Here is a 26,563-nt window from a genome sequence, read left to right on the forward strand (position 1 = left end):
TGGGCCTACTTGTCAAATCCTACTCACCTGCAAGGGGTGAAACTTGAGGCACAGGATGTCTTCATCTGAGCTGCACACCTGGGCAAACTCAATCAGAGGGTCCTGGATGCGCCGGGCCAGGGAGACGGCCTGTCTCAGCACAGGAGGGTAATCCCGGAACTCTGCCTAGGGTCAGTTGAGGGTCAGCAGGGCCACCAAGTCCCCTCAGCTCTAACAGCCAGAGGTAATCCAAACTGCCTGGCTTGATGTTATGTTCTCTTCTCTGGGATCATTTTTCCTGGGACCAATTTAATCTATGGGGCTCCCAACCTGAACTATTACTGGCCTGATGGGAGATTTTCTGCACGGGTAAGAGAACAGGTGCAATCCTGCACCCCTGATAATCTTTGCCTTCCTATTTCCCTGGGGCTGACAGCTCTTGCCTTTGTGAAGCCTAAGGGCGGGCTCCAGCCTTACCTCTGATTTCTTGCTGTTCATATAGAGGATGGCCAACTCGTTGTCAATCAGCTCTACCCCAATAGAGGACAGCTGCTGACCCTGGTCCAGCTCATGCACGATGCGCTTCACATCCTCAATCAACATCTGGGCATCCCTGCAGGAAGGAGGGGTGCTGGTCAGGGATGTTTTGGATAGTTTCTCAGGGATGAACCATCTCAGGGCTGGGAGCGGGGAGGAGAGAGCTTTGAAGACAAAGGGGTACAATATTCCAGGGATACCCCCTGGAAGTGGCGGGTATCATGTATCATTATCAAGGCTCTTCACAGGCACAGAACAGATTCAACAATAAAGGATGAGTGACTTTAGCCAGGCCTGGCCCAATCGCCTGGTGCCCCTCCCTACCTGTTCTCTCCTGCAACTGTCACCACATGAGGCTTTTTGTTCAGAAGGAATTTCTTCAGAGTTTCAATGTCTTGAGCCTGGAGTGAAAGAAAATTGGAGCTAAATGGCTCTGAGGACAGGGGAGATTTCTAGCGCTTTTCTCTCCGTAAGTAGCTTGAGACCTTACAAGACCAGAGAACAATGATGCATCATTTGTTGTCTAACTGGAACACAAAACAAGGTGACTAGGAGCTCTAGCTGAAAATTAATCATTTGTTAATCTTTCCTAAGATTACTGTATATCTGGCTTACGCATGAGCTGTGGTTAACATACTCAGGTCTTTCTTTTAACACGAACCACTGCCTGGTAGTCAAGACTATTCTGATCTCCACTTTAAGATTTTTCTTTCTTTAAAAGAGTTGTTTGCTGAAAATTATGTTTTAGAATGGAACTCTTGTCAATAAAATTGAAAGATACCGTTACGTTAAAGAAAAAATCAGAAGGATACACACGAGATGAATTCAAATTTCTCCTTCCGTGGAAGAAACACAAATGCTAAAAGCAGGGAAAAGGTTGGCTTAATGCCTCAGTGGCTTTCAGCTCCTGGAACAAGCTGACCCAGATGCGATAAGAACAGAGGCAATAACGGCAGCTCCCAGAAGCACAAGGCCTAGGAACTGGCTTCAAGTCAAGAAGCAAATTCTGTTCCAGAACTTGAGTGCCATCTACTGCCTATGAAAGTGAGACTTATCCCAGAACTTAAGAGGTTAGTGAGCAAGTCAGAGATCTTGCATGGGATATTGCTTAGACCATGAATGCGTATCCCCACTGAATAATAAGACATGTTGAAGATGTACTCTTGATAACCAGTTAGAGCCACTTGCCTTTTTCTCCCGCTCTTCCTCTCTCCATGCAGTTCGCCGTTTGGTAAAATGAGGCAGCCGGAGGAAGTCTGTCACTTCTCCTTCACCATTGACCAAGGCGCAGAACACAGGGTGATCTCTGCCAGTCCGACAGAAAAAGAACCGTGTGATAATCAGGGCTATAAGGATATGAGTAAGAGAAGAACAAGATTAGGAGACAGGTAAGGGGTGATGACAGGCATGCAGGAACAGGAAGTTACCTGGCAGAGGAGAAAGCAATGCCTAGGACCCGGATGCCCTTCCCTTGGTTCTCATCCATAAAGTCGTCGTCTTCTTCTACTTGTTGATCTGGCCTGTAGGGCGCCACCCTCAACCAGTTGTAGAGCTTTCGACTACAGGCCTGGGGAGGAGACACACCAGTCACTATGGCCGTCAGGCTCGCCAAGTGTGTTACAGAAACAGAGGCAGACACGTATTTGCAAAGATCATATTTATACATGCACATGTTTCTAGCCCTTGGCAGGCTTACAACCAGAAGGCACTCCTTATTCTTAACAACAGAATAGTACAGAGGCCAGTCACATATACAAAGAATATGTGTATGGGGTGGGGGAAGGAGGGAAGAGGCTCTTCAAGGGGAGGTCTTAGAGTGACCCAGGACCTTGTGTGCACTCCCTCTCAGGTTATGCCCAGGGGTTTCCATTAGCTACAGGACAGCTATTAACGGGTGCCTTCGCTTTCAGCTCTAGCCTGGGGAACGTACATGACTGAAGGCTGTGCTGCCGGCCTGGTGTGCTGCAGTCCACGGGGTCGCAAGGAGTTGGAGACAACTCAGTGACTGAACTGAACTGAAAAGTTGAGTCCCTGTCCTCACCTTTATGACATATTCTTTGGCTTCAGCCAGCAGCTTGTTCTTGAGCTCTTTGGCCATCTGCACATACAAGAATTGCTGTAAAGCTCGCTCGATGGCCATGGTGCGCTGCCGGTTCCACTCCTGCACCTGATGGCTGAACTCATCTCGGTAGTAAAACTGTTTGATTTCTTCGAAATACGTCTGGTCACTGCCATAGCTGAGGGGATATAACACTGTTATCAGGGACAAAGAGGTGGTGCCTGAATGCCCATGAACACTGAGTGAGCCAGAAGATGGGTTGCTCAGTTCTCAAAGCGTGGTTCACATTCCTGAGGGACCCCTCCCTCCAAGAGACTCCTGACCAGGCTTTCCCAAAAGAACCCCAGGCTAGACCTCTGCTTACCCTTCCACTCCCTTCATATCGATGCTGATATCAATGGTGAGCAGCCCTTCATCTTCAGCCAGGCAGATCTTGAGGAACTGGTCATCTCTCAGTTCCTTAACAGGCTTGTTCTTTAAGTACTTGAAGGAGTAAGCGTAGTGGGCCTCATCCACATCCTGCACAACAAGAGGGAACCATCAGTTGACGGAAAGACTGGGCTGGACCCTGGGAAAGGCCCGCCTCTGCACTCAGGCAGACAGCTCAGCTAAGTGTGAAGGCAAGAAACTAGTTCAAACAGAGCTGGACCATAAGCTGGATCAAAGCCCTTCAACTGGCTTACCTTTCTACCTTTCTTAGTGGGGCTTATATTGAGCTTGGCCCTTTCCTGGAAAGTCTGTCTCAGCACCTGCCGGACGAGGGGCTCTCGGGCAATCTGCAGGGCTACCATGTAGCGGGCACCTTCCAGCACGGCTTCCGGGGTAGGGAACTGGCTGCAGGGAAAATGGAGGAGCTGTAGGATGAGGACACCTTTGCCCGTAGGTTCCTCCTCTCACCAGCCAGCTACTGCACGCCCACCTGCAAACATAATCCTTCGCCAGTTCCAAGGGCTCTGCTGGAAACTGCTCCGTCTCATGCCGCTGGTAGCTGTCCCGGAGATTTTCCCCAAATTGCTCAGGAGTAAGCCCAAACTTTTTGGCCAGGCCATCTAAAGCAAATCAGGAGAGTTAAAGGTAAGCCAACAGCAGGACTGAATAACTTCTTGGTTTTCAGTCTAAAACTGCAAATTCTGGGCAGTAGATATAAAAAGGATCACCAATGAGCAGGAGCAGGATGCCTCACAATGAACAATGAAAATGCTGGCTTTAAACAGAAGCAGAAGAAATAGAAATTTTCTGTGGAAGTTACAGTTTAGCAAAAGAACTTCTCAAAGATAGGATGAACTCTGATCATGTGTTTCCCACTCCTTCAGGAATTACAGGGAAAGCTGGACCATGCCTCTGGCATGGGTTTGGGTCATGGGAACAAGTGTTAGAAGTGGACTGGTGATTCACTCAGCTGTCCTTTAAGTCCTCTTCCTACCTCCCAGTGACTATCAGGGAACTTATGCAATTAGCTTTTACCTAGCCCAGCGCTCTGGCAGATGGTGTACATGTCTCGGCGAGAAGCCTGCTTGAGCTCTGGCCCTCTCTGCTCTTCATCTTCTGCCTCCTCACCATCACCTGGGGAGAAAACATGAGTTAGTCTTCTGGCTTCCAGTCACTTCCAAGGATCTGACACATGGAGAGAAGCTCCAAAGTGGAATCAGTCAAAGGCATCCTTGGAAAGGCCATGGGCACCAAGCCTCTGGGTTTTCTTTTCCAACACTTACCTTCCTCATCTCCCTCTTCCCTTACACGCTTTAGCTTCTTGCGGCTGGCCTTGGCGGCATTCTGCATCTTAGGGATGTCACGACCGTAATAGAGCAGGAAATGATTGTAGACATCTTTCAGTTCATCCATTGATTGAACATCCTTCAGCCTGGAGGGAAGGGACATAAGACCTCAATTTTGTCATGGAGGAAGGGTATACCCTGGGTTTGCTACAAGAGGTACAATTTCCATGTGGCAAGATCCCAACTAGGATAGATGCCTGTATTCTCCAATTATCAGGGACACACAATGGCCCTAAACCATGACTCAATTGCAATCAAGGTACTTTCAAGAAGGAATAAGTGAAACGATTGGTGGTTGTTACAAATGGCAACAAAAAGGAAGAGACAGATGAGGAAGCATGTCTCCAGTTCAGAGTCCTTGAGACAGTCCTTGTCCTTCCTTCCCAGGTTCATGCCCCTGGCCATTAACATCACCTGCTTCTCTCCCACAACCCTCTCTAATTCCAGGCTCACCAAGCCACTTTCTGGTTCTAGTTTGGTTTCCCATGTGGCTTTTCATACAGGTAACATAAATAAGCAAACATGACTATCTGATCCTCTTAACCTTTTATGCCAATATGGGTAAGTAACAGGAATTTGCCTGTCAAAAAGAGCACTTCTGGTGTGTTGGTAAGTTGGGTTTCTAAGGGATAGGTGCCTTGCTGTGAATTTTACAAGATTATGTTGCTCTGGAGGGTGGGTGGGTGGAGCAGGGGTGAGGTGCACCTGCCTTTGGTGTGAGGGCTCCCTCTAAAGGAATAAAACCCGCATATGCTACCTCTCCATGTCCGTGGTGTCCAGAGCCCGGATGCCATCAGCAAGGGGCTTGTCAGGATCAGCAGAGATTTGCTCGTACTGATAAGCCTGCATCTTCTCAAACAGCCGTGTTAGGTTCTCCTTACGAATCCTCAGCTGGGTCCACTAGGACAAGGAAGGGCAGGGGTAAGGGCTGGTATTTAGCCTTGGAGACCCAAGGCCAGGCGGTTCTTTACCAAGAGTCCCTGGGGGAAGCCTGACGGGCCTGGGGGTTTGGGCCATCACCTGGTACGTGCAGGAAAACTCGGGCCCCAGTAGTGGTAGTACCCAGTGCAGCCCTCAGCTGAGGGACACGGATCCCTATGTTACCTTTTCATCCCACTGCCACACCCTCCACAGGTCGTTGATATGCAACTCAGGCTCCACATACTCCTTCCGGTAGAAAGCAATGAAAGGCACCTAGGGTGGCAAAGAGATGGGCAGTCAGCCAGAGAGGAAAGAGCTGCAAGGAACCCCGCTACTAGAGGGATAAACAGCTCCATGAAATTCAGCACCGGGAACCCTTGCCCATCCAGGGCACATGCTCGCCCCGCCATGGGGGAACATAATGCTGCAGAAGGGGTAGTGGTTTCTTTTGATCACTTGAGTCCTCACACTTCTTGGTCAAGGGACCACTGCTGAGGACAGGAGATGGGGGGGGGGGGTCCCCACCTAACCTAGGTGGCCAACTTTTCCCTCACCCCTAGTTGACGTTCTAACCACTGGACCAGTAGAGCCTGAGGTACTACCTCAAAATGCTGATTTCGCATGAAGCCCAGGGCCTCTTTAATCTTCTGAATTGTGCTGGGCCCTTTTCGACTGAAGCTGCTGGTTGGCTGCCCTCGGTCTAGGTAATCACAGCTTTCCTACAGTTGGAAGAAAAAAGAAACAGCAATAACACCATTACTTGCTTTGTCTCGCCACATACAAAACTGCTTCTTGTCACAGGATGACCTTCTCAGAGTAAGTCTAGAAAAATCTCCCTCATACACCTGTACACACATGCTGTTCTGTGGGAGGCCCACAGATGTTTGGGGCAAGGGAGAAGCAGCTACTCATCCTGATGAGGTGACTTCTGGTTCATGTCAAAACATAGGCTCTTTTTTTGCGGGGTACCTGCAGAGAAATGGTTGGTGTGGCAAAGGCATTCCTGTAGATCCAGTCTGCCTCTTCTTCCAGTTCATCATCTTCAGCCCCCTTGACGGGGATGGAACGGAGCTGCAGGGGGTAACACAGCAGCATGAGACTGATTTTATTTTGTATCTCATGCAGCAAAAACACACACTTCTTCTGGACAAAAATCTGTGCTCCAGAGGCACGTGTTTCCAGTACCTGGAAAAGTACTGTCTGGCAAGAAGTAGGCATGTTGTATATTTGCTAAACAGAGAGAGCCGTTTCAAGAACATAAGACATGAGAGTCTATGTTGAGCTAGACTTCCTGTACCCCTGGTCAGATTAAGGTTCAAAGCCAAGTTCCTATGTATGATTTTTGTTTGTTTTTTTTTTGGCTGCACCACCCTGACTAGGGTGCACCACTGCACCAACCCGTGCCCCCTGCAGTGGAAGTATGGAGTCTTCACCATTGGAGTGCCAGGGAAGTCCCCTTAGAATTATTGTTAGACTGATCTCTGCTGTAACCTGTGTACCAAGGTGGCTCAGGGCAGTTGATGACAGTTCAGCAGAAGGACAGAAGCTGGTGCTTCCTTACCTGGAATCTCTCAGGCAAGTCAGTGGCTCGGATTTCATTGTCCTGATCGGTGAGGTGGCTGCTTTCCAGCTCACTGGGCTCATACATCTCGAAGATGCTCCTGCGGCTCACACGTTTCTTGGTGGTCTTCTTGGGGCGCACTCGGATCTCGCCCTCAGCCTCATCGTCCTCATACTCATACTCTTCCTCCAGTTCTTCGTCGTACTCATTGTATTTCTCAAATTCATCGTAGTCAAAGTCCACACCAAAAATCTCCTGGGCTTCCTGCAGAGCCCTGCAGGTGAGAGCAAAAGGCACCAGGTTCTGGTGAGAGGAGACAGATGCGGCCCCTGCAGAGACCTTTTACCTGCCCCGAGGGAACTAGAAAGGCTGAGGGAAATCTAAACCCAAAAAAAAAAAAAAAAAATTCACCGCGGAATAAAGGCTTAGCTGGTGGCTATTTCTGGGGAAACTCTCATTTACTGAGATGAAAACTCATCTTTGGCACATGTCCGTGACCAGGATCAAAGAGTAACAGGACAGATGGGTTCACATCATGTTCAGTGGATCCATCCTTTGCTAAGATGTTTGCAAAGAATTTCCTCTGACAAAATTATACTTAGAGGACTGATACATAAACAAGTGAACACGGAGCTGCAGGTATTAGAGACTGACTGTCCTATCTTTGGCCAAGGCCTCTGACCTCTTCCTTCCTGCTTGGGTCCACTCAGACGCCCTTATGACCACCTTGCCCCAGACTCCACTTACGCATCAGTGTATCCAGGAAGCTTTTTCCGCCACTTAGGTTTTTTCAGAGGTTGTCCATCATCGTCCACAATAAAGTCATCAATATCTAGGTAGGGAAGGGAGGGGTTAGTGCCCAGAGGCAGGACTGAATGGCTTTAGTTCCTACTGTATGAGTGGCCAGTGAAGAGGAGAGAGCCTTTGGAAAGGAACGCCTTTCTGTCAAATGCTGGAGGCCAGCAGCTGAAAAATGATTTCCCACCCCATTCCTCGGGCCAGGAAATCCCAACCCCCTGCCCCAAACTGGCTTCCCTGCCGATGCTACATACCTGACTCTTCATCATCTTCCTCCTCCTCTTCTGGAGGAGCCATGTGGGCCTCCACGGCCTCCTGCCCTTCTTCCCCTTCCCCATCCTGAAAGATCTCCTCTGCGATAGCTTCTTTTTCATGTTCTTCCTTGCCATATTCCTCCTCCTCGTCGTCCTCATCATCTGAGACTTTTTTGACACGTCGGTATTTTTGCTAGGGGTGGAAAGCCTGTCTGGTCAGGGTCTGAGGGAACTGGCATAAGGATGCCTGCCCTCTAATCTCACTTCTATTTTCCCACCACAGTTACACTGACGAGGGAGATGGGAAAGAGCACATCAACTGATTCCTCAAGGCCCAATCCTGAAATTCTGACAGGCACCCAGAACTGGGCTCCAAAGCACAACGATACTGAGCCACTTTCTCCTTGCTGAAGTTCCCCAGACGGTTCTGGATGTGCCTCCCCACCACTTCCCAGAGCCACTGAATTTCAAGGGCTTCTTCCTTCATCCTCAAGGACAGAGACAAAAAAGGCACTTACTCCTCTTTTGACTTTGACACCCAAATTCTCCTCAATGAGATCAAAATCATCATCCTCCAGGCGGTCGTCAAAAGATGCTAGAGAAGACAAAACGTTGCTGGTTGTGACCGGGAGGCCCCTCCTCCACTGGCTTCCACCCCAGCCTCACCTGACCCGGGGAGGGGATACTCACTGCGTTTTCTCTTCTTGTGGCTAACTTCATCTTCCGAATCTCCAGAGTCACTACCCTCATCCTCCTCCCCTTCCTCTTCATCATCATCATCATTGATAAAGCCTTTCAGGTTTCCTTGTTCATCCTGATCATCCAGGTTCTCCTCCTCCTCCTCCTCATCTGGAAAACATGCATGTTTGAGGCATGCAGTTTGGGAACCAGGCTGGCGCTGGGGCAGGATCACTTGCTTAACTGTTATTTCTTATCTACTCTGAACCAAATGACCTGGATGCCCTGTTAACCCTTCTGCCTCATCTAATCCCGAGATGAAAAACATGACCACTGACTCACAGCAGTAGCCTTTGGAAAGGAATCTCTTTTCTACATTCACTATCTGTCTTTCGGCAAGATGAGCTTCCTAATTACTCTGGATGGTCAAAATCTTGACTAGAGGTTTTACAGCCACCAATAACTTTGGTTTCTTCTCAGTTTATAAACTCAGTAGCTGCATTCCTTCTTTTATCTATAAAGCTTTTGATAAAGCTTCCATTTTCCTTACTGTCTCTAAAGTTGTTTTCATGGTTCTACTCTGCTAATGATCCTAATGGCTGGGTTTGGACAGAAAAATTGGAAACTGGGTGCATAAATAGCAACACTGCTAGGTCTCTAAGAAAGAGACATCCCCTATGTATTTCTTAGTTTACTGGCTGCCCCATCCCACTGATGTAAGCTCCATGAGAGCCAGGTCTTTATTTTGTATTCCTAGTTCTAGGCACAGTGCCTGGCATATAGCAGACAGATACTCAGTAAATATTTTCTATGAATGACTGAAAATTACTCAAGCTGGTACCTCTCATGTGTGATAACTTCTGTGCTCAGCCTGAGCCTCTCATCAGCAAGAATCCAACTATCCAAAGCTTAGCAATAGTGGGGAGAAGCTTGAGGCTGGGGCTTCCTCACCGTCATCCTCCTCTTCTACAAATTTCTTGTTGACCCGGGGCACCACCTCGCCTTCATCATTGTACTCTTCCTCGGACTCCTCGGCCTCGCTTTCCACAAAATCAGACATTGCTGCAGCTTCTCACGGCCTGCCTGAAGACGACTAGGGAAGAGAGAGAGATGGGGATAAAAAATGAGAGAGAGGACTCTTAAACATTTCCACAAACAGCCTTCAGCTATGTGTCACTGCTCTGTCCAATCACTACTATCTGGGAGGAGAGAGTAAGAATAAGACGGCTCCATCTCCTCTATCATCCATGCCTCTCACCACTGCCCCTCTCACGTGTACCTTGAAAAAGCAATTATGCTGGACATCTCTGTAAATACCACATGGCTTGTCCCAAGAAGTTTATCTGACTTACCATCTGGGGATAGAAATGGGTAGATGAAGAAAGAAATTAATGCAGGAATAATTACATAGGTAAGGATACAGTAGTAGTCAGATTACATGACTCACACGTAAGTCTGGGAAACAATAATTAAATGCCAACTTAATGATAGGAACTATAGCTGAGCGATAACTGGGCTATTGGCAGAGTCAAAAAGAAAATCTTTTTCAACAGATTAAACATCATTTCATGAGCCTGAGTCCACCTGTGTGAGTACTGGTCGGGAGCATTTGGGTAGAAAAGGGGCCTCTTCAGAAACATTAGGACCACAACTCTATTGTGACCATTTACCTCCCCAGCAAAACAAACAAACCAAAAAACACTTTGAAAGAGACTTCCATGGCCTGCAAATTAAATGCAACATAGTTAAATACAAACATTGCTGGGCTTAAGAATAGAAATCAAATCCTGGTACCAACGTCTACTACGTCTTAAAGGTAAGCGTTATTACTGAATGTGCTCGAATATCAATGTCTTCATTTGAAAAAAGGCAACAGCATTACCTACCATGCAGGGTAGTTGAGAATATTACATGATAACAGGGGAAAGAGTCTAGTTTACTATTTAAAAAAATGTTAACTGAATCCTAGGCCTAATTTCCAGCATTCTATAGTTCAGTACCAACCAATCTCAACTTTGTCTCCTACCTCCCTGCTGTCAGATGCATCCAAAACCTAGACATGGCGGTGGAGTCCCACAGAACCACGACACAGCGTTTTCTGGGCTTTAAGATACAGCACACATCACACCAATCAGAGACCGAAATTCCATTCTGGAACCCCGGAGCTGGCTGCTCCTCCACTTAGCACTACTCCTCATGCTGTCCTGCATTATGGTCCACTGTTTATGTCCATTTTTCCCACTTAGACTACAAGCTTCTGGAAGTCAGAGACAATATCCAATTAAAGGACTAAAAAAAAAACCCACAAAAACATAAACAGCAATATAAGAGGCATTACACTGCATTTTTATTCTGTAGCGGATAAGCTGTATCCCACAAGGTGCTCTATACAGAACAGAAACTGCTAAGTATCTGTCAAATAGATTACTAATTCATGCCTTCCCAGTTAAAGATGGCAGTGGGCCTGGAGAGGGAGGAGGGTGGCTAATGGCTATTTCAAGTGGTCTAAGCTCTAGAAGGAGCCTTAAGTACTGTGGCTCTAATTCTCCTGAAAATTACCCTTACTGATATCAACTGTTACCATAACCAAGTAAAGATGAACTGAACTCAAGAAAACAAAACTGAAGGTACAAGTTCTGGTGGAAAGGGAGAATCAATGAGAAGGGTCTTATGTTCAATTTTAGACTGAAGTTTCAGATGTCATTCTTTTTAAACTATACTAAATGTCTACCAAGTACAAATACTCTTCTAGGAGCTGGGAACTTGAAGAGAAATAGGATTGCATGTTCCCAAGGAGCTGACTTCTAGTAGAGGGCCAAAAAAGGACCATAAAGGGACTTCCCTGGTGGTCCAGCGGTTAAGAATCTGCCCACCAATGCAGGGGACACAAGTTCGAGCCCTGGTCCGGGAAGATTCCACAAGATGTAGGGCAACTAAGTCCACATGCTGCAACTACCAAGCTTCTGTGCTACAACTACTGAAGCCCCCACGTCCTAGAGCCCCTGCTCTGTAACAAGAGAAGCCACCGCAGTGAGAAGCCCACACACCGCAACAAAGAGTAGCCCCCACGTGCGGCAATCACATTTCTCTGTCCTTTCAAGAGAGGAAAAAATATGCTCCTAGATGAAGTCACTTGTTCAAGGTGATACAACTTTCAACTGTAAGACCTGAGAGTTAAGGTCTGTCTGACTCCAAAGAAATAGCTGTTTCTATCATATCAGTAGTTCTCAAAGGGTGATCCAGGGAGCACTGTCTTTTCTTTCACGTGTACAGTGAAGTCTTCCAGAGGTTATGACATGTAGCATCACAATGGGCTGAATGAAGAAGAAGGTGTGAGAATCCATATTACTGTATTAAGGCACACATTAAAAAAATTTGCCAATGGGACTTCCCTGGTAGTCCAGCGGTTAAGAATCTGCCTTGCAATGCAGGGGATGCAGGTTCAATCCCTAGTCTGGGAACTAAGATCCCACATGCTGCAGAGCAACTAGGCCTATGTGCCACAACTAACCCCTGAGGCAGCCAGGATGAATAAATAAAATAAATGTATATAAAAAAGTTTGCCACAAATGCAAAAACAACAACAAAAAAACAACCCAACAACACCTCATAAACCCCCAAACAAAAATAATGCTACTCTTCTTACATTTTGTTTTGAAGATACTTGTTTTCCATAAAATGTTAAAATGCAGCAGGCTTATTTTCTCAGTTTTACTGATAAACAATTGGCCCTTGAACAACATGGGTTTGAACTGCGTGGGTTCACCTGTATGTGGATTTTTCCCCCCCAGTTAATAGAGTAGTATCTGTATTTTCATTGTACATATCTTAAGTGTGGGAGAAAGTTTGTGTTCTGTTAGAGATCACAATATGTGGAATCAAAAGAATCCAGGTTTGAGTTTTGATTCCATTCAAAATGTTTTCAGCTTCCTGCCCTTGGGTGAGGCATTCATCAGTTCCTTTGTTTTTGAGGCAGAGATAGCAGTATGCACATTGGGGGGGGGGGGAGGGGGGAGGGTGTCAGCAACTCAGCTCCCTGTTGTCCACGGGTCAACTATAATTGACACATAATGTTGTATAAAGTTAGGTGCATAACGTGTTGATTTGATATACTTGTATATTGCAAACAGGCTTATTATTAGGTTAAAATCAATTAACATTTATCTATTAGTTTTAACTTCTAATCTGGTAAACACCTATACATATAAATCTCATAAACATCCATAAATGTAACTTACATAAACAAAATGTCTTCATCATCTTATATTACCTTTAAGAGTATAAAGAGGTCTTGAGATCAAAAAGTATGGGAGCCCCTATACTAAACCATGTTTAGGTCCCACAGGATGGTGATATAGGAAGCCTTGGTTAGACTGATGCCCCCTGTCCCCCCAAGATCTGTATCCTTAAGGTCATTATCCTGAGTACAGCCAAAAGTGAGAAGTGAGTATCTAAAACTTCTGCCAATTAAATGTGGTACTCTAATTTTAATATGGCTCCCCCTCAGCCCTAAGCTGAGTCATTAAAAATAGACTTGGGTACAGCAGCCCCCACACACTGCTTGCTTTAATTAGGCTATCAGACCCACAAATTCAGTCTTCTAAGACCTCTACATCTTCACACTAGATGCTAGCTCCTCCAGACCAGGTGCCCTACAGCCTACTTAGCAAAGAGAAACAGACAGCTTTCTTCTGTTCTGGGGGCAGCTGGTGCTCTGTGCTGCACACAGCTTTCCTCCCATCTCCTAGGTTAGCAATGAAGTACACGCTGTGCTATATAGTTGGGGAAGGCCCACAGTCTAGCTCACTGCCAAGACTTCCAGTTAAAAGAGGCTGCGCCAGAAGCAATCCTAATTTGCTGCAACCTGGGGGAGCGGGATGTGCTGAGGGCGCTGCAGGAGCACTGCAGGATGAGGTTGGCAAGCAGCAACTATTCCAGGACAAAAACACCGCTGACTAGTCTATGATTATCATTAATAAATGACATCTGAGGAGACTCTGAGGTTGTTTGGATTTTGTATTTAGTACTCAGGCTCTTGAATTTTCCCCATATTCAGACTCTAAACTTAAATTCGCTACTGAAACAGATCCAGAAGGGCAGTGGGGTAGTGAAAGGAGAAGGTTTCTTCAGGCGGAAGCACAGCTGCAGTAGAAGATGTGGCTCAAAGGGAGAGGTTGTCGGTTACCATGACATTCTCTGGAAGAGGAATGGAGCTGGGATCAGATTGCCACAGGGGAGGCCCTCTGCAGTCCCTCCCTTTGAACAAGACGGTGTGGGAGGCAATTAAAAGGAGACCAGAGCAAAAAAGATGTCTGTTAATTCCCTCCACTGGCAGCTTCAATTAACATATTTACAGTTTTGTTTTTTTAGGGTACAGCTCTGTGCTGGGACTTGGGTATATAAACATAAGTAAAATATGCTTTTGACCCTCGTGTTCATATTCACCTTACAAAAAACTAGTAAATGAAGTTATGACAAGGCATAATAAATGTTTTATGGCAGTTACATACGAGAACTATGAAAGCAATATGAAGACAGAGGTCGTCAGAGAATGCCACACAAAAGGTTATGCCTGAGTTGAGAGGAGTTAAGAAGATAGTCTGGAAAAAAGCAGCATGAGCAAAAGCTTATGAGCAAATGGTTTGAAAGGGCCCAGTGGTCTGAAGAACAGCCCCAGAAGTCTGGTGTGGAGTTTAAACTATAAGACATTCTGCATTTGATGAGCAAGAGCCTAGGACTATTTCAATGATGCTCACAAATGACTATCCAATTTGGAATTCAAAAACCTAAGAGCTTAATAGACAAAAGTATTCCGAATCCACTTAAGACAAGTTCTTTTATTAAACTTGGAATTCAGAACTATGTTATGAAAAATCTTAATCACATCAAATCATTAGAATTTAACCTATAATCATTTTAACATGCACACCATTATTTGTAAGAAATAACCGTCTTAGAATCTTTTCAATGCCACTATTGTTAATAATGGTTAACATAATAACTAATTTATTTTTTTCTTTCCATGTTTCCTTTGGGGACAAGGTAAAAATAAGAGGAGCAGAAACAACAATATGTAACCAGATTCAGAATCCCTGCAACAGTTACTGAACCCTGTGCAACAAGGAGAGGGGGTTGGGAGCAGATAGTTCCTGTTCTGCCACCAAGGGGTAGATCTGCCCTTGCAGTACAAGATCAGACACAGTATGTAAATGAATGGGAGTGGCCTAATTTGGCCCATTTATTTTGGAGCCTTAGTGTGGTAACCCCTGATCTACAAGTATGGAAGGTCTTTAAAGAAATGATGGCAAAGGTACCATGGGAGCCTGTAACAGAGGATTCTAACCTGGTTTTGAGCAAGTGGTTTGAGAGACCTTAAGAGTAAGGTGGAATCTTTTATTTTTTAAAGGAAAATGGAATTAACTAAGTAGAGGAGCTGGCTCCTTTGAGGTGGTTCAAGGAGCGGCACTGTTGGAGAAAAGAGCTCCGGAACAAGGCTCAGACAGAATATGCTGAGGTGGGAACAGTGAGGGCTGGTTTGACTGAGAGAGTCCATAATGAGTCAGAGGTGAGGTCACAAGGATTTTCTTAACTTAAGGATTTTGGATTCTAACTGAAAGGTGCTGGGATGGTCCTACAGAATTTTATACCAAGAACTGACTTAGTAGTTTACTTGCTAATTCAGTAAGTACTTATTTAATGAGTGCCTACTACACGCCAGGCACACACAAGACAAAATCCCTGCCTCTAGGATAACTCTGTTCTGAGCCAGGAGACAGACCATAAACAAAATAAAGCTGGCTATAAATGATAGGAAGGAAATAAACACTCTCACCTCTGAGAGACTTAGTTTAGACTGAAATGTGAAGCATGGGTAGGTTGTGGTATGCAGAGCCAGAAGAAGGGGTTTCTGGCAGAAAAGGTGGGCAAGAACTTCGAACATAGCAGGCCATATCCCAAGGTTACGTGACCAAAGAATGGTGAAGGCAGAAGAATCTGAGAGGAAGAAGGGACCTGCTCAAGCTGGGCTGTGAGGCTACAGAAAGCCACTGGAAAGGGAAATGACATGATCTGATCTGATTCTGCTATGGACGGGGAGAGGTTCTAGGTGGAAGCAGAGGAAACTGAAGACATTATCGTGGGAGCTTGGGCAAAAGATGATGGTGACTTGGAAAAGGGAGGAAACGGAGAAGAGAGATTTGAAATACATTTTGAAGGTAGAAGTGACAAGACTTAATGAAAGGTGTAAGTCGTTAGTTAGAAAGAGGTCTGGCTTTGGCACTCTCATCCATGTACCACTCAGGAAGGTAGGGAAGACCAGGTTTGGAATGATGGAAAAAAAAAGTTTCTTTTTCTTATGCCAGGTTTGGGATGTTTAAGAGACTTTCAAATGGAACTGTTAAACAGGTATCTTGTGTGATTCTAAAACACAGAAGAGAGAAGGCAGGGCTAGAGATTAAACTTGGGAGAGGCCTGCTTTCAGATAGTACTTAAAACCACAGGACTGGATCATCGAAGGAAGCATGCAGAAAACCCAGCATCAAACTCTGAAGGAAATTCAACTGCAAAATGTGACTGTACCACATCCTGATGTGATTAGTCCCCGGATGACATTTAAACCTCTTTAAATCATGGTAGCAATACCATGCTAATCTGATCTAGCAGCCACCCAAACCAACTAAATAAGCTTTCAAATGTTTCAGACTTCTACTGGCTGGAGGGCAAGTCATGTAAAAGAGCTCTAAATTCACAACTGATGGGGGAGCAATCATACTTTTGTAATCAATACACAAAAGACAAAAATCAGCAATTTTCAGATAAATATTTGAACTTAAAAAGGTCAAACTGAACTTTTTTCCTCCAAAGAAATCAAATTCAAAATTCTTTACACTCTTCATGTTCATTAATAGCAGCAGTGTAACTTAATACGCCCTTGTTACTTCTGATATTACAGTGAATTTCTACAGAAGTATTTCTGTAGAGATAACAGAAAAATAAGCATCAGTACTTGCAACAAAGAAGGGAAATGAACTGCTCCGGCTGGTTCAAGGGAGTCCTTGAAGAGAAAGGCAGAAACTGGAAGAAAATAAACTTAAAAAAAAAAAAAGAAAACTTTTGACTTAATAGTCCAATCTAAAGTGTGTGGTAGGCGTTTGATGGATGGATAGATGTGTTTGCCTGTGTGTGTTAAGTCGCTTAGTCGTGTCTGATTCTTTGCGACCTCATGGCCTGTGGCCTGCCAGGCTCTTCTGTCCCTGGGATTTTCGGCAAGAATACTGGAGTGAGTTGCCATTTCCTCCTCCAGGGGGGTCTTTCTGACCCAGGGATCAAACCCGCATCTCCTGTGACTCCTGCAATGCTGGCGGATTCTTTACCGCTGAGGCACAGGGAATGAAGTCATCTACAAAAAGTTCTAACTATATTATTCAACAACATGAAAAAAGACGGAATTTGGCATCGCCCTCTAGGCTGATGACCGAGTTGCTGAAAGCTCCGTAGGTTTCACATCCCCAGGACAAACAATTCGATCACCTGATCCTGTCTCGGAAGCCCCAGGTCCCTTCCCTTTCCAACCCTATCGCGTGGCCCAGTTTTCAGAAGCTGCGAAAGAGGACGGCATCCCAGGAAGTCTGTTGACACAACAGGCCACCCAATTCATGGGTTCTGGGTGGCACAGCGTTGGGAAGAACCTTGAGACTCTGAGCAACTACCCCGCTTTCCTCTTCGTTCTCCCTTACAGAGTCGGGAAGGCCGGAGGCCCCCCTTCTTCCCGCATACACCTCCCCAGTGCCTCGTCCCTTACGGGACCAGGCCCTAGGAGCCTGGCTCCCTACCTGACTCATTCGAGGGACACGCTTTCCGGTCCAAACTTTACCTGCCTGAGGCCCGCCGCTTCTCTGGTGCTCTAAGCCCCCACCGAGGAAAATGGAGTCGTCGAACCGAGACTGGGAAAGGATAGTACGGACCCACCGCACGGCCCCTCCGCCGCCACCGCCGCCGCTGCTGCGTCAAACGTGCTACGTCACTTCCGGCGCCCTGTCACTGGGAGTGGGCGGGCCAGTTCGTGCTCTCTTCTCCCAGTCGGCTTTTTGGTGATCGTCAGAGCAGGGGGTTATCTGGCCGAAGCGGTTCAGGAAGGTAGTTGTCATAGGGCTCTGGGAAACAACTAAACGGGTCGGAAGCAACCAGGCCTAGCTTGTCCCTCAGGCCGCTCTAGCAAGGAACCATAAAGACCAGGCTAGGTCTTCTCCCTTTTCTCTTCTCTGTGGTTCCGCCTGCAGCTTCCGCTTCCGGGCAGGGGCGGAGTTTCTTCGGAGATTAGGGGCTCCGCGCTACAGCCAGGATGGCTATGGTGTCGCTTCTGTTGTTCGGGGGCTTGTGGAGTGCTGTGGGATCGTCCAATCTGGCTGTCGTTACGTGCGGTTCTGTGGTGAAGCTGCTCAATACGCGCCACAACGTGCGGCTGCACTCACACGACGTGCGCTACGGGTCAGGTACGGCCACCGGGGTTCGGGTGGGCTGGGAAGGCCTGATAGGCTCCGGAGGGGGCGGGGCCTGGAGAAACTCTGAGGGGTGTGGTCTCGGAAGGTTAGGGGGACCCGGGGGAGGTTCCTGAGGTCTGGAGGCCGAGTCCGAAAATTCGGTGGTCCTTAGGCATCTTAATCGTAATCCTAGTTTCTATCTGGTGCGCTTCGTGCCGGGCATGTTACATAATTACTTTTAAAGTCTACAACGTTACTACGAGGTATAGACTATTATTATCCTCGTTTTACAGATGAGGAAACAGACTCAAATAAATCGAGTGCTCAAGGCCTTGGCAGCTAGTGAATGACAGTGACGGGGTTCGATCCAAATCTGTCCAGGTTCAAAGCCTGCTTTCAGCTACTGCAGGCTGGCAGTACTCAGTGCAGGAGGGACAGACATATAGAAAGTTACAGTAAGTGCTGTTACATTGCTGAATTCTTCCAGGACCTCACTCTTTATTTATTTATTTATTTTTCTTTCTTTTTTTTTTTTTTTCTTTTTTTTCCCATTTATTCTTATTAGTTGGAGAGGACCTCACTCTTTAAAGACTATAACCCTCTGTTTAGTTCTTTTCCATCTTACACTTGCTCTTCAACTCTTCCTTTGGCCTCTTTTTACTCAAACCTTGCTCTTGTAAAGAAGAACTAAAGGACTCAACTGGAATTGAAGAGGAAACTGTTTAGGGGGCTTTTTAACGTATGAAATTAAAATTAGCTTGTGGGTTCATTTATAAGTCAGCAGTTATTTCTGGGTTCAGTCATTCAGTGTAGATTTAGTGAGCAACTACTATGTGCCTAAGGTTGTTCTAGATACAGGAAATATAGTAGTGTGCCAGTCAGCACGTTACAGGAAAACAAAAACAGAAAGGAGAGAAAAAAGTTCAGCTAGTGAGATGTGAGAGGTGTCTAAGATGACTGCTAGATTTCTGTCTTCTCTAACTGATGATGCTATTAGCTTAGAGAGGAAAGAGTTCTCTTAGACGGATGTAGGTCTGTCATTTGGAGATGGGTCTGTGGTTCATGATACCCAAAACCTGTCTGACCAGTTAGATTAGAAGAGGAACTGAATTGTCATCGTTGGGATGTCTTAATAATCCTAATGATTATTAAGTGAATACCTACTATGTGTCAGGTTTATTGTATTTTAATTTGATCTGGTTTCCTACTTTGGATCTACTAAATCGAGTCAGAATGTGGGTGGAGAGAGGCCTGCCAGTAGGAATCTATAGGTTTAGAAAGCTTTTCACATGCTCATGATGGGTAGCCAGATTTGAGAACCAGGTTCAAGTCTGGATCTCAGAAGAGAGATTTGTGCTGAGCCTGAGGTAGGGAGTTAAATACAACATCATTGTCTCAGTGGTGGCTGAAGATGTGGGAAGAGTAAATAAAATTGCCCAGGATAAACTGTGGTTTGCAATCTGGTGTCAATTTGAATCATTTGAAAAGCTCCTTGAAGCACCTGTAAATGCTTTTGTCCTGATCCCCAACCATTATTTAAGAATGCCTAAGGCCAGGGATTCCCTAAGTTTAAGAATGGGAGAGGAAGTGGAGGGTTGAATATAAAGTGAAAAAGTAAGAGAAAGTGAGGACTGCGATTTAGTGAAGCATAGCAGTGAGGACCAAGAGAACTGTTAAGGCAGTAACCGGAATTAAGGAGGGAGAGTTGGTTTATCCTTAAAAAAAAGAATGTGCCATATCATTGGGTTGAGTAGAAGAAACAAAAGAGAAAGTGGTACTTTAGTCATAAACATTCACCCAGATAACTGTGGACTGTGGTACAACAGTGTGTGTTAAGTGGTAAACGGAAAGTGTCATTGAAAGGTTATTGTCTGACAGGGCCAGGGGACTGAAGGGAAAGCTAGGAGGAACAGGCAAGAATGACTGAGGAGAGCATCTGGGAAATATGTAGTACCTTCAAAGAATTGAGTACTGAATGAGGCCTAGGGAAGAGAATGTCCCTGGAGTTTATGAGTGGGCTGTTTGGGAGAGCTTGACAGTAAATAAAGCTTTGTGGGAAGCCAAGTGGTCAAGTGGTTAAGAGTTGTAGAGTAGGGGCCACCTAGGTTCAAACCCTGCACTGTCTCCTGGGATTGTGCAATCTTGGACATATTATTCATCTTTTTTAAAACTCCAGTATAAAATGGGGGCAATGATAGTAAAACTTATCCCAGAGAATAGACGAGTGTATCAAATAAGAATATTCAAATAAAAGGCTGGAGTTGATCTGACACCTAGTAAGTGCCCAAATACAGGTTAGCTAGGTAGCAATTATTGTTTGTATATTCTCTCTTTTTTCAAGTCTGTAGGTATATATTTAACCTTTTTAGAGGTAGGATAACCTTTTAACCTGCAAAGTCACACCATCTGTAATCATTATGAACCAAATGTAAATGACTTAAGAATACTTTTGTAACATGTTGATATATTACTTACAGGAACTGGATAACTGTAATGGCTTGTTGGATTAAAGTTGACAGCAAAAACTGGTCTCATTTTCATTGTGAAATATGATAAAAAAATTTTGGACTGTATATAAATTTTGGATTTTTTTTTTCACTGCAGGTAGTAGATTGTAACACACAGTGAACATTGAATAATGTTACAAACAATTAAAAATATGATTAGATAACTGACATATACTGGGGGGTATCCAGGCTACTGTATACAGGTTAAACACTGCCTGTGCTTCAAGAAAAGCACATATGTTCATTTATTTAGTGCCCTTTAATGCAAATTTTTGGACTATTCTGATACAGTACACTCTTAAATATAGTTCATCGTTCAGTAACTAATACTATATAAATACATTGTGTTTCTCATGTTTTAATGTCATAGAAGAAAAAAATATTTTGAAACATAGGGTTTCCTTGCCACTCCTCCAAACCTTTTTAATGACACAGGGCACATTATTAGCCATAGGAAAGAGGAGTCAGGTTGAGCTCACCCTCTTTTCCTTTTTTTTCCCCTTGTATATAAAAACCCTTTATTGATGAAGTTTAGAAGAGAAGAATCTGTAACTTAATAATTTTTTTTAAAATGTAGTTATTTTTAATTGAAGGGTAATTGCTTTACAGTATTGTGCTGGTATCTGCCATACATCAACATGAATCAGTAATAAGTATACACATCCCCTCCCTCTTGAACCTGCTTCCTACCACCTACCACATCCCACTCCTTTAGGTTGTCACAGAGGCTCAGTTTAAATTCCTCAAGTCACACAGCAAATTCCCACTGGCTATCCATTTTACATACGGTACATTTTCCCATGCTACTCTCTCCATTCATCCCACCCTCTCCTTCCCTCCCTCCAGCACTGCCCCCCCACCAGTTGCCCCTGGCCCCGGCCCCATAAGTCTATTGTCTATGTCTTTGTCTCCATTGCTGCCCTGCAAACAGGTTATCAGTACCATCTTTCTGGATTCCACATGTATGCATTAGTACATGATACTTGTTTTTCTGTTTCTGATTTTACTGTGTATAACAGGCGCTAGGTTCATCTCCTTCGTTAGCACTGACTCAAATGTGTTCCTTTTTATGGCTGAGTAACATTTCATTGTATATATGTACCACAGTTTCTTTATCCATTCATCTGTCAATGAACATCTAGGTTGCTTCCATGTCCTATCTATTGTAAATAGTGCTGCAATGAAAATTATGGTACATCTGTCTTTTTCAGTTATAGTTTTCTCAGGCTATATGCCCAGGAGTGGGATTGTTGGGTCATGTGATAGTTTTATTCCTAGTTTTTTAAGAAATCTCCATACTGTCTTCCATAGTGGCTGTATCAATTTACATTTCCACCAACAGTGCAAGAGAGTTCCCTTTTCTCTTCATCCTCTCTGGCATATATTGTCTGTAGATTTTTTTGATGGTGGCCATTCTGACTGGTCCTTTATATATATATATATTTTTTTTTTTTTTGGCTGCAGGTAGTGGACAGCAGTCGGTGACAGGTGTAACCTCTGTGGATGACAGCAACAGTTACTGGAGAATACGAGGGAAGACGGCCACAGTGTGTGAGAGGGGAACTCCCATCAGATGTGGTCAGCCTATCCGGCTGACACATGTCAACACTGGCCGAAACCTCCATAGTCACCACTTCACCTCACCTCTTTCTGGAAACCAGGTGAGGTGGCATTCTATGGGTCACTGCTGCTCAACAGAGCATTTACTCAGTTGAATTGTTTGATACCTTGGTTCTTGGCCCTTTCTCTTCCAGGTATAAGTCTTTTCTGTAGACCTGAAGAATTGCCTGTCTCATAAGGAGAAGGAAATTGTTTCTGGGCAAAATAGAGATTACATCTAGATCAAGAGATGAGGCACAAAGAGAGGCTAGGTATATGTTAGTATATCATAAGTTATCCTGATAAATCTTGCAATAAAGAAACCCAATGTTTTCTAAACTTGCAATAAAAAATATTATTATTTTCTAATGATGCCAACTAACCACATTAGGAGAATGAATTAGGAATTGTGCCCTCTTTTTTTTTAAAGCCTTGAACTTTTGAGGATGTGGATCCCTTAATGAGTGCTTTCTTCTCACCTCCACTCTGTACATAGTTTTTCCTGTTAACATTTTTAACATTAGTGTGGTAAATTTGTTATAGTTAATACGACAGTACTGATACATTGTTATCAGCTAAAGTCTATAGCTCCTTCTGATTTCCTTAGTTTTTTACCTAATGTCCTTTTGCTGTTCCAGGATCCCATCCACATTACATTTAGTTGTCTCCTTAGGCTATTCTTGGCTGTGACAGTTTCTTAGATCCTCCTTCTTTTAGTTGACCTTGACAGTTTTGAGAAGTGCCAATCAGGTATATGATTGGGTGCTCCTCTGTTGGAATTTGTCTGATCTTTTCTTATGATTAGACCAGATTTATAAAGGTTTTTGGGAGGTAGACCACAGAGGTAAAGTACCATTTTCCTCTTATCTCTCAAGGGTGCATAGTATCTTCTGATTGTTGATATTGATGACCTGGCTGAAGTAGCGTTTCTCAGGTTTGTCTGGTAAAGTTATTCTTGTCGTCTTTCGCCTCTCCATATTGTACTCCTCGGACGGGGAACTCTGACTCTTGTGTCACTGTGCACAGCCCTTACTTGAGTGGGGAGTTACGCTCCTCCTCTTCTAGGGTGGAATAGCTACATAATCTATTTGGAATTCTTCTGCATGGGAGATTTGTTTTTTCTGTATTTATTCAATCATTTATTTATATTGACATGAACTTCTTGATATGGATTCCTGGATTTTTTTTTGTATGTACTTTTATATGTATTTTTTTTTATCCAATACCACTGTCTTTATTATGTTGCTCACATTATTCCAACTTTGGCTGTTGGGAGCTCTTTCAGTTGCCTCCTGTATCCATTTGACATGCTCCCCTCATTGTGTTTGTGTGTGGCTGTGTTTTTAACACTTCCTTACTTTATGGCACTAAATTATTACAGGCTTATCTTGTCTATTTCTTTCCCCAGTCCTAGATTCAGCTGTTTCCCTACAGAATCCTGCTTCCGTTTATTGGAGAAGAGTATTCTTAGAAACCAAGATATAGGCCTTGCATGAACTCACTGCTACTGGGGTTTTGTTTCTTTGAGACCCTCTCACCTGCCAGAACAAAGAAATAACATGCCTGTATGTGTATATATACATGTCTATAAGTGATCATATATGTAATTGTATCTGTAAGTTAGACATGAGTTCTTACTGATATCTCCAACTCTAATCCATTGTCACATAGATCATTTTAGCCTCCTCTCTGCTTATTTGTAAATTCCCACTCTTAACAGTGGGACACCTGGTGCCCAATGCTATCATCCATTTACTTACTGTTCAGTTCCACTATACAAGTATAGTAGTAGGATTATTAATTACAAGTAGTTTCTTTTCACTTTAGTCTTTATTTCCAATTGACTGATTTTTTTTTATCATCTAAAATATTATAGCTGTAAGTGTATATTTAAGTTACATGTGTTTGGTAGTGATCATTTTGTAGTGTATAGAAATATTGAGTCAGTATGTCGTGCACCTGGAAGTAACATAGGGTTGTAGGTCAATTATACTTCAATTTAGAAAAATTATATATGTCTGAATTATCAGCAACTTTTAAAATTGTTATAGAAACTCTGAATTTTTGACCTTATGGGGAATGGGATTAGAATACAAGTGGAAGATAGAATTTACTGTACTTTGCTCAATTAATATTTATTATTTAATTCTCACAATTATTTTGTAAGTTCCTATTATCATCACTTTATAGAGGAGACAATGAAAGTGCAAAGGAGTTACACAGCAGGGGACAAAGCTGACGTTCAAGGTTTGCCTGTCTCCAGAGCCCATCCCATTTCTACCTTGTGTTTCTCATCAGGTCACTTAATGTCTAGTTAAGGGAATGAGGTAGGAATATTTAAAGTCAAATAGTAAGAGGTAAAGTGTTTTCAGACTATAATAGAAAATATAAGGCAAGTAGAGGATTATTTGCAAAGTAATTTATTTTTAAACAACACTGGAGAGCCTTTTATTTTTCACTCTTGGATAGCGTTTTCTTCCCATTGCCTCCCTCCCCTTTTCAAGCCTATGTCAGCTATACTAATATTGCTACCTATCTGTGTCTTCCAGGAAGTGAGTGCTTTTGGTGAGGAAGGTGAAGGCGATTATCTGGATGACTGGACAGTGCTCTGTAATGGGCCCTACTGGGTGAGGGATGGTGAGGTGCGGTTCAAGCATTCTTCCACCGAGGTTCTGCTGTCTGTCACAGGAGAACAATATGGTCGACCCATCAGTGGGCAAAAGGAGGTGCATGGCATGGCCCAGCCAAGCCAGAACAACTACTGGAAAGCCATGGAAGGCATTTTCATGAAGCCCAGCGAGTTGTTGAAGGCAGAAGGCCACCACACAGAGCTATGAGTCTGGAGGCTGTGAGCCGCTGTCACCACACAGTGTTCTGAGACGTCTGCTGCTCCTTCACCCTTTGGATCCCTGCCACAGGTTCCCTGGGCAGTGACCGTGTCACCACTGAGATGAAGATGCATGACAGGAAACCATGGCTGTGTTTGGAAGCTTCAGCCCTCCACACTTGAGTGGGTGGTTCTCCCAGACTTGGGTCAGTTCTTTCTGAATACGAGACTTGTTGGTGAGGGGGCAGAAGCTTTTTATTCACATTAATAGGACAAAAACTGAAGGAGGCATTCCTCCTAGCTGGGAAATTTTTATTCCTCAGAAATTTGGCATCATGGATTATTAATGTGTGTGATTTTTCTTCCACTTTTCTTTAAACGATAAAAGAATTTCATTGTTAGTCACTGTGTTGTCATTTATTAGGTGTGCTATTTCATAATCTGATTAATCCTTGAGTCCTAAAAGTCATTGCTAAGTTTTGAGATGATGGGAACCTTTGATGTAGATCCTTGTTTTAAAAAAACTTTATTTTGTATTGGTGTATAGCCAGTTAACCATGTTATGATAGTTTCAGGTGAACAGTGGAGGGATTCAGCCATGTGTATACATGTATGGTGTGGACCCTTTTGAGAGCCTTACTTGCATCCTACTTTTTCTGTCTTTACTTTCTCTTTTCCCTCAGCACCTCATCTTTATTAGATTTTTGACTAACTATGGCTAAAGACCTTTAATAAATAGCCAGTAAAATGTTTTATTTTGGATATGTTACTGCACTTGAGCAAAAGGGGTAGAGGTAGAAAGTGGAACCAACATTTATTTACTGTTTGCTAAATACTAGGCACCATATTATAGATCTCACTCATTTAATCCTCACAAATACATTACCAGGTAGATAGAATTTTATGAATGCAGAACAGAATAGTTGAGTTATTGCCTGAATTCTTACAGCTAGTAAGTAATTTGAATATAGGAATCCAGCTGTGTCTGCCATATGTTCTTTTTACTGCAGTACAACTGTATTTAGCTCTTGGGAGATAACTATACTTTTTGGACAAATATAAATATCTCTCTTTGAAAAGGGGTCAGAAAACTTTTGTCCTCTGTTTACCTCACTTCTTTTCTCTGCTGGGTAGATCCAGCAAGTTTTGCTCCTCTGTCCTTCAAGGATGTTAGTGATAAACAGAAGTGACTGCCATCTGCTGGAATTTCGTGACTTAGCAGGCCCGTTTTATTTTTAGAAACCTGGATTTTTTTCCTTACTTGCTTTAGGGAGTTAATGTTGAACATTTGGGGATACCAGGTCTGTGCCAGATGTGGCCCATAATATTAAAAGGATTGATCCCTTTTACAAGGACTTGTCTCAGTAAGCTGAGGCCAGGAACTACTTGAATGCCATCTCTGCCTTCTCTTTTTACATTTTAGTTGCATTGCTTGCTTGAAGTCTCTCCAAAAAAAGAAGTAGACAAATGACAAGATCAACATTTCATGCTATTGAGATGGTTAAGAGTAGAGTGGGGAGTAGAGTAGTAGTCTGGGGAGAAAGGAAGTGATAGGAAACAGTTAAGTAAAGAGTAACTCTTCATAATCT

At 44.0% G+C, this 26,563-nt stretch overlaps 2 protein-coding genes across 5 annotated transcripts in view; one reads left to right on the plus strand and one right to left on the minus strand.

Moving 5' to 3' along the window:
• The window catches only part of SUPT6H (SPT6 homolog, histone chaperone and transcription elongation factor), a 30,816-nt gene extending 13,212 nt beyond the window's left edge, over window positions 1-17,604 (minus strand). The window contains exons 1-22 of one of the 3 annotated variants that reach the window (XM_043479556.1): window positions 17,439-17,604; window positions 9,514-9,655; window positions 8,575-8,733; window positions 8,403-8,479; window positions 7,885-8,077; window positions 7,580-7,664; window positions 6,833-7,106; window positions 6,241-6,342; window positions 5,874-5,990; window positions 5,455-5,544; window positions 5,108-5,250; window positions 4,288-4,436; window positions 4,040-4,138; window positions 3,495-3,624; window positions 3,259-3,409; window positions 2,940-3,094; window positions 2,558-2,753; window positions 1,944-2,083; window positions 1,705-1,822; window positions 841-917; window positions 457-592; window positions 28-165 (exon numbers count right to left, since the gene is read on the minus strand). In XM_043479556.1, coding sequence (XP_043335491.1) covers window positions 28-165; window positions 457-592; window positions 841-917; window positions 1,705-1,822; window positions 1,944-2,083; window positions 2,558-2,753; window positions 2,940-3,094; window positions 3,259-3,409; window positions 3,495-3,624; window positions 4,040-4,138; window positions 4,288-4,436; window positions 5,108-5,250; window positions 5,455-5,544; window positions 5,874-5,990; window positions 6,241-6,342; window positions 6,833-7,106; window positions 7,580-7,664; window positions 7,885-8,077; window positions 8,403-8,479; window positions 8,575-8,733; window positions 9,514-9,622 — 2,838 coding nt within the window. In that variant the 5' untranslated portion in view covers window positions 9,623-9,655; window positions 17,439-17,604. Of the gene's footprint in view, window positions 1-27; window positions 166-456; window positions 593-840; window positions 918-1,704; window positions 1,823-1,943; window positions 2,084-2,557; window positions 2,754-2,939; window positions 3,095-3,258; window positions 3,410-3,494; window positions 3,625-4,039; window positions 4,139-4,287; window positions 4,437-5,107; window positions 5,251-5,454; window positions 5,545-5,873; window positions 5,991-6,240; window positions 6,343-6,832; window positions 7,107-7,579; window positions 7,665-7,884; window positions 8,078-8,402; window positions 8,480-8,574; window positions 8,734-9,513; window positions 9,656-17,393; window positions 17,413-17,434 lie in introns of those variants that run through there. The other 2 variants (XM_043479548.1, XM_043479566.1) reach the window with 2 other exon arrangements.
• Window positions 17,584-25,375, plus strand: SDF2 (stromal cell derived factor 2). 2 transcript variants are annotated; one of them, XM_043479698.1, is made up of 3 exons: window positions 17,584-18,053; window positions 22,013-22,209; window positions 24,697-25,375. In XM_043479698.1, exons 1-3 carry the CDS (start codon window positions 17,903-17,905, stop codon window positions 24,982-24,984), a joined length of 636 nt encoding a protein of 211 aa, XP_043335633.1. In that variant the 5' UTR covers window positions 17,584-17,902; the 3' UTR covers window positions 24,985-25,375. The 2 variants fall into 2 exon arrangements, with proteins under 2 accessions (XP_043335633.1, XP_043335636.1); XM_043479701.1 differs by lacking the exon at window positions 17,584-18,053 and adding an exon at window positions 18,360-18,496.
• The last annotated feature ends 1,188 nt before the right edge of the window (window positions 25,376-26,563 follow it).

This window comes from Cervus canadensis, chromosome 1 (genome assembly GCF_019320065.1).
Source record: "Cervus canadensis isolate Bull #8, Minnesota chromosome 1, ASM1932006v1, whole genome shotgun sequence".
In the NCBI taxonomy this organism is placed as follows: Eukaryota; Metazoa; Chordata; class Mammalia; order Artiodactyla; family Cervidae; genus Cervus; species Cervus canadensis.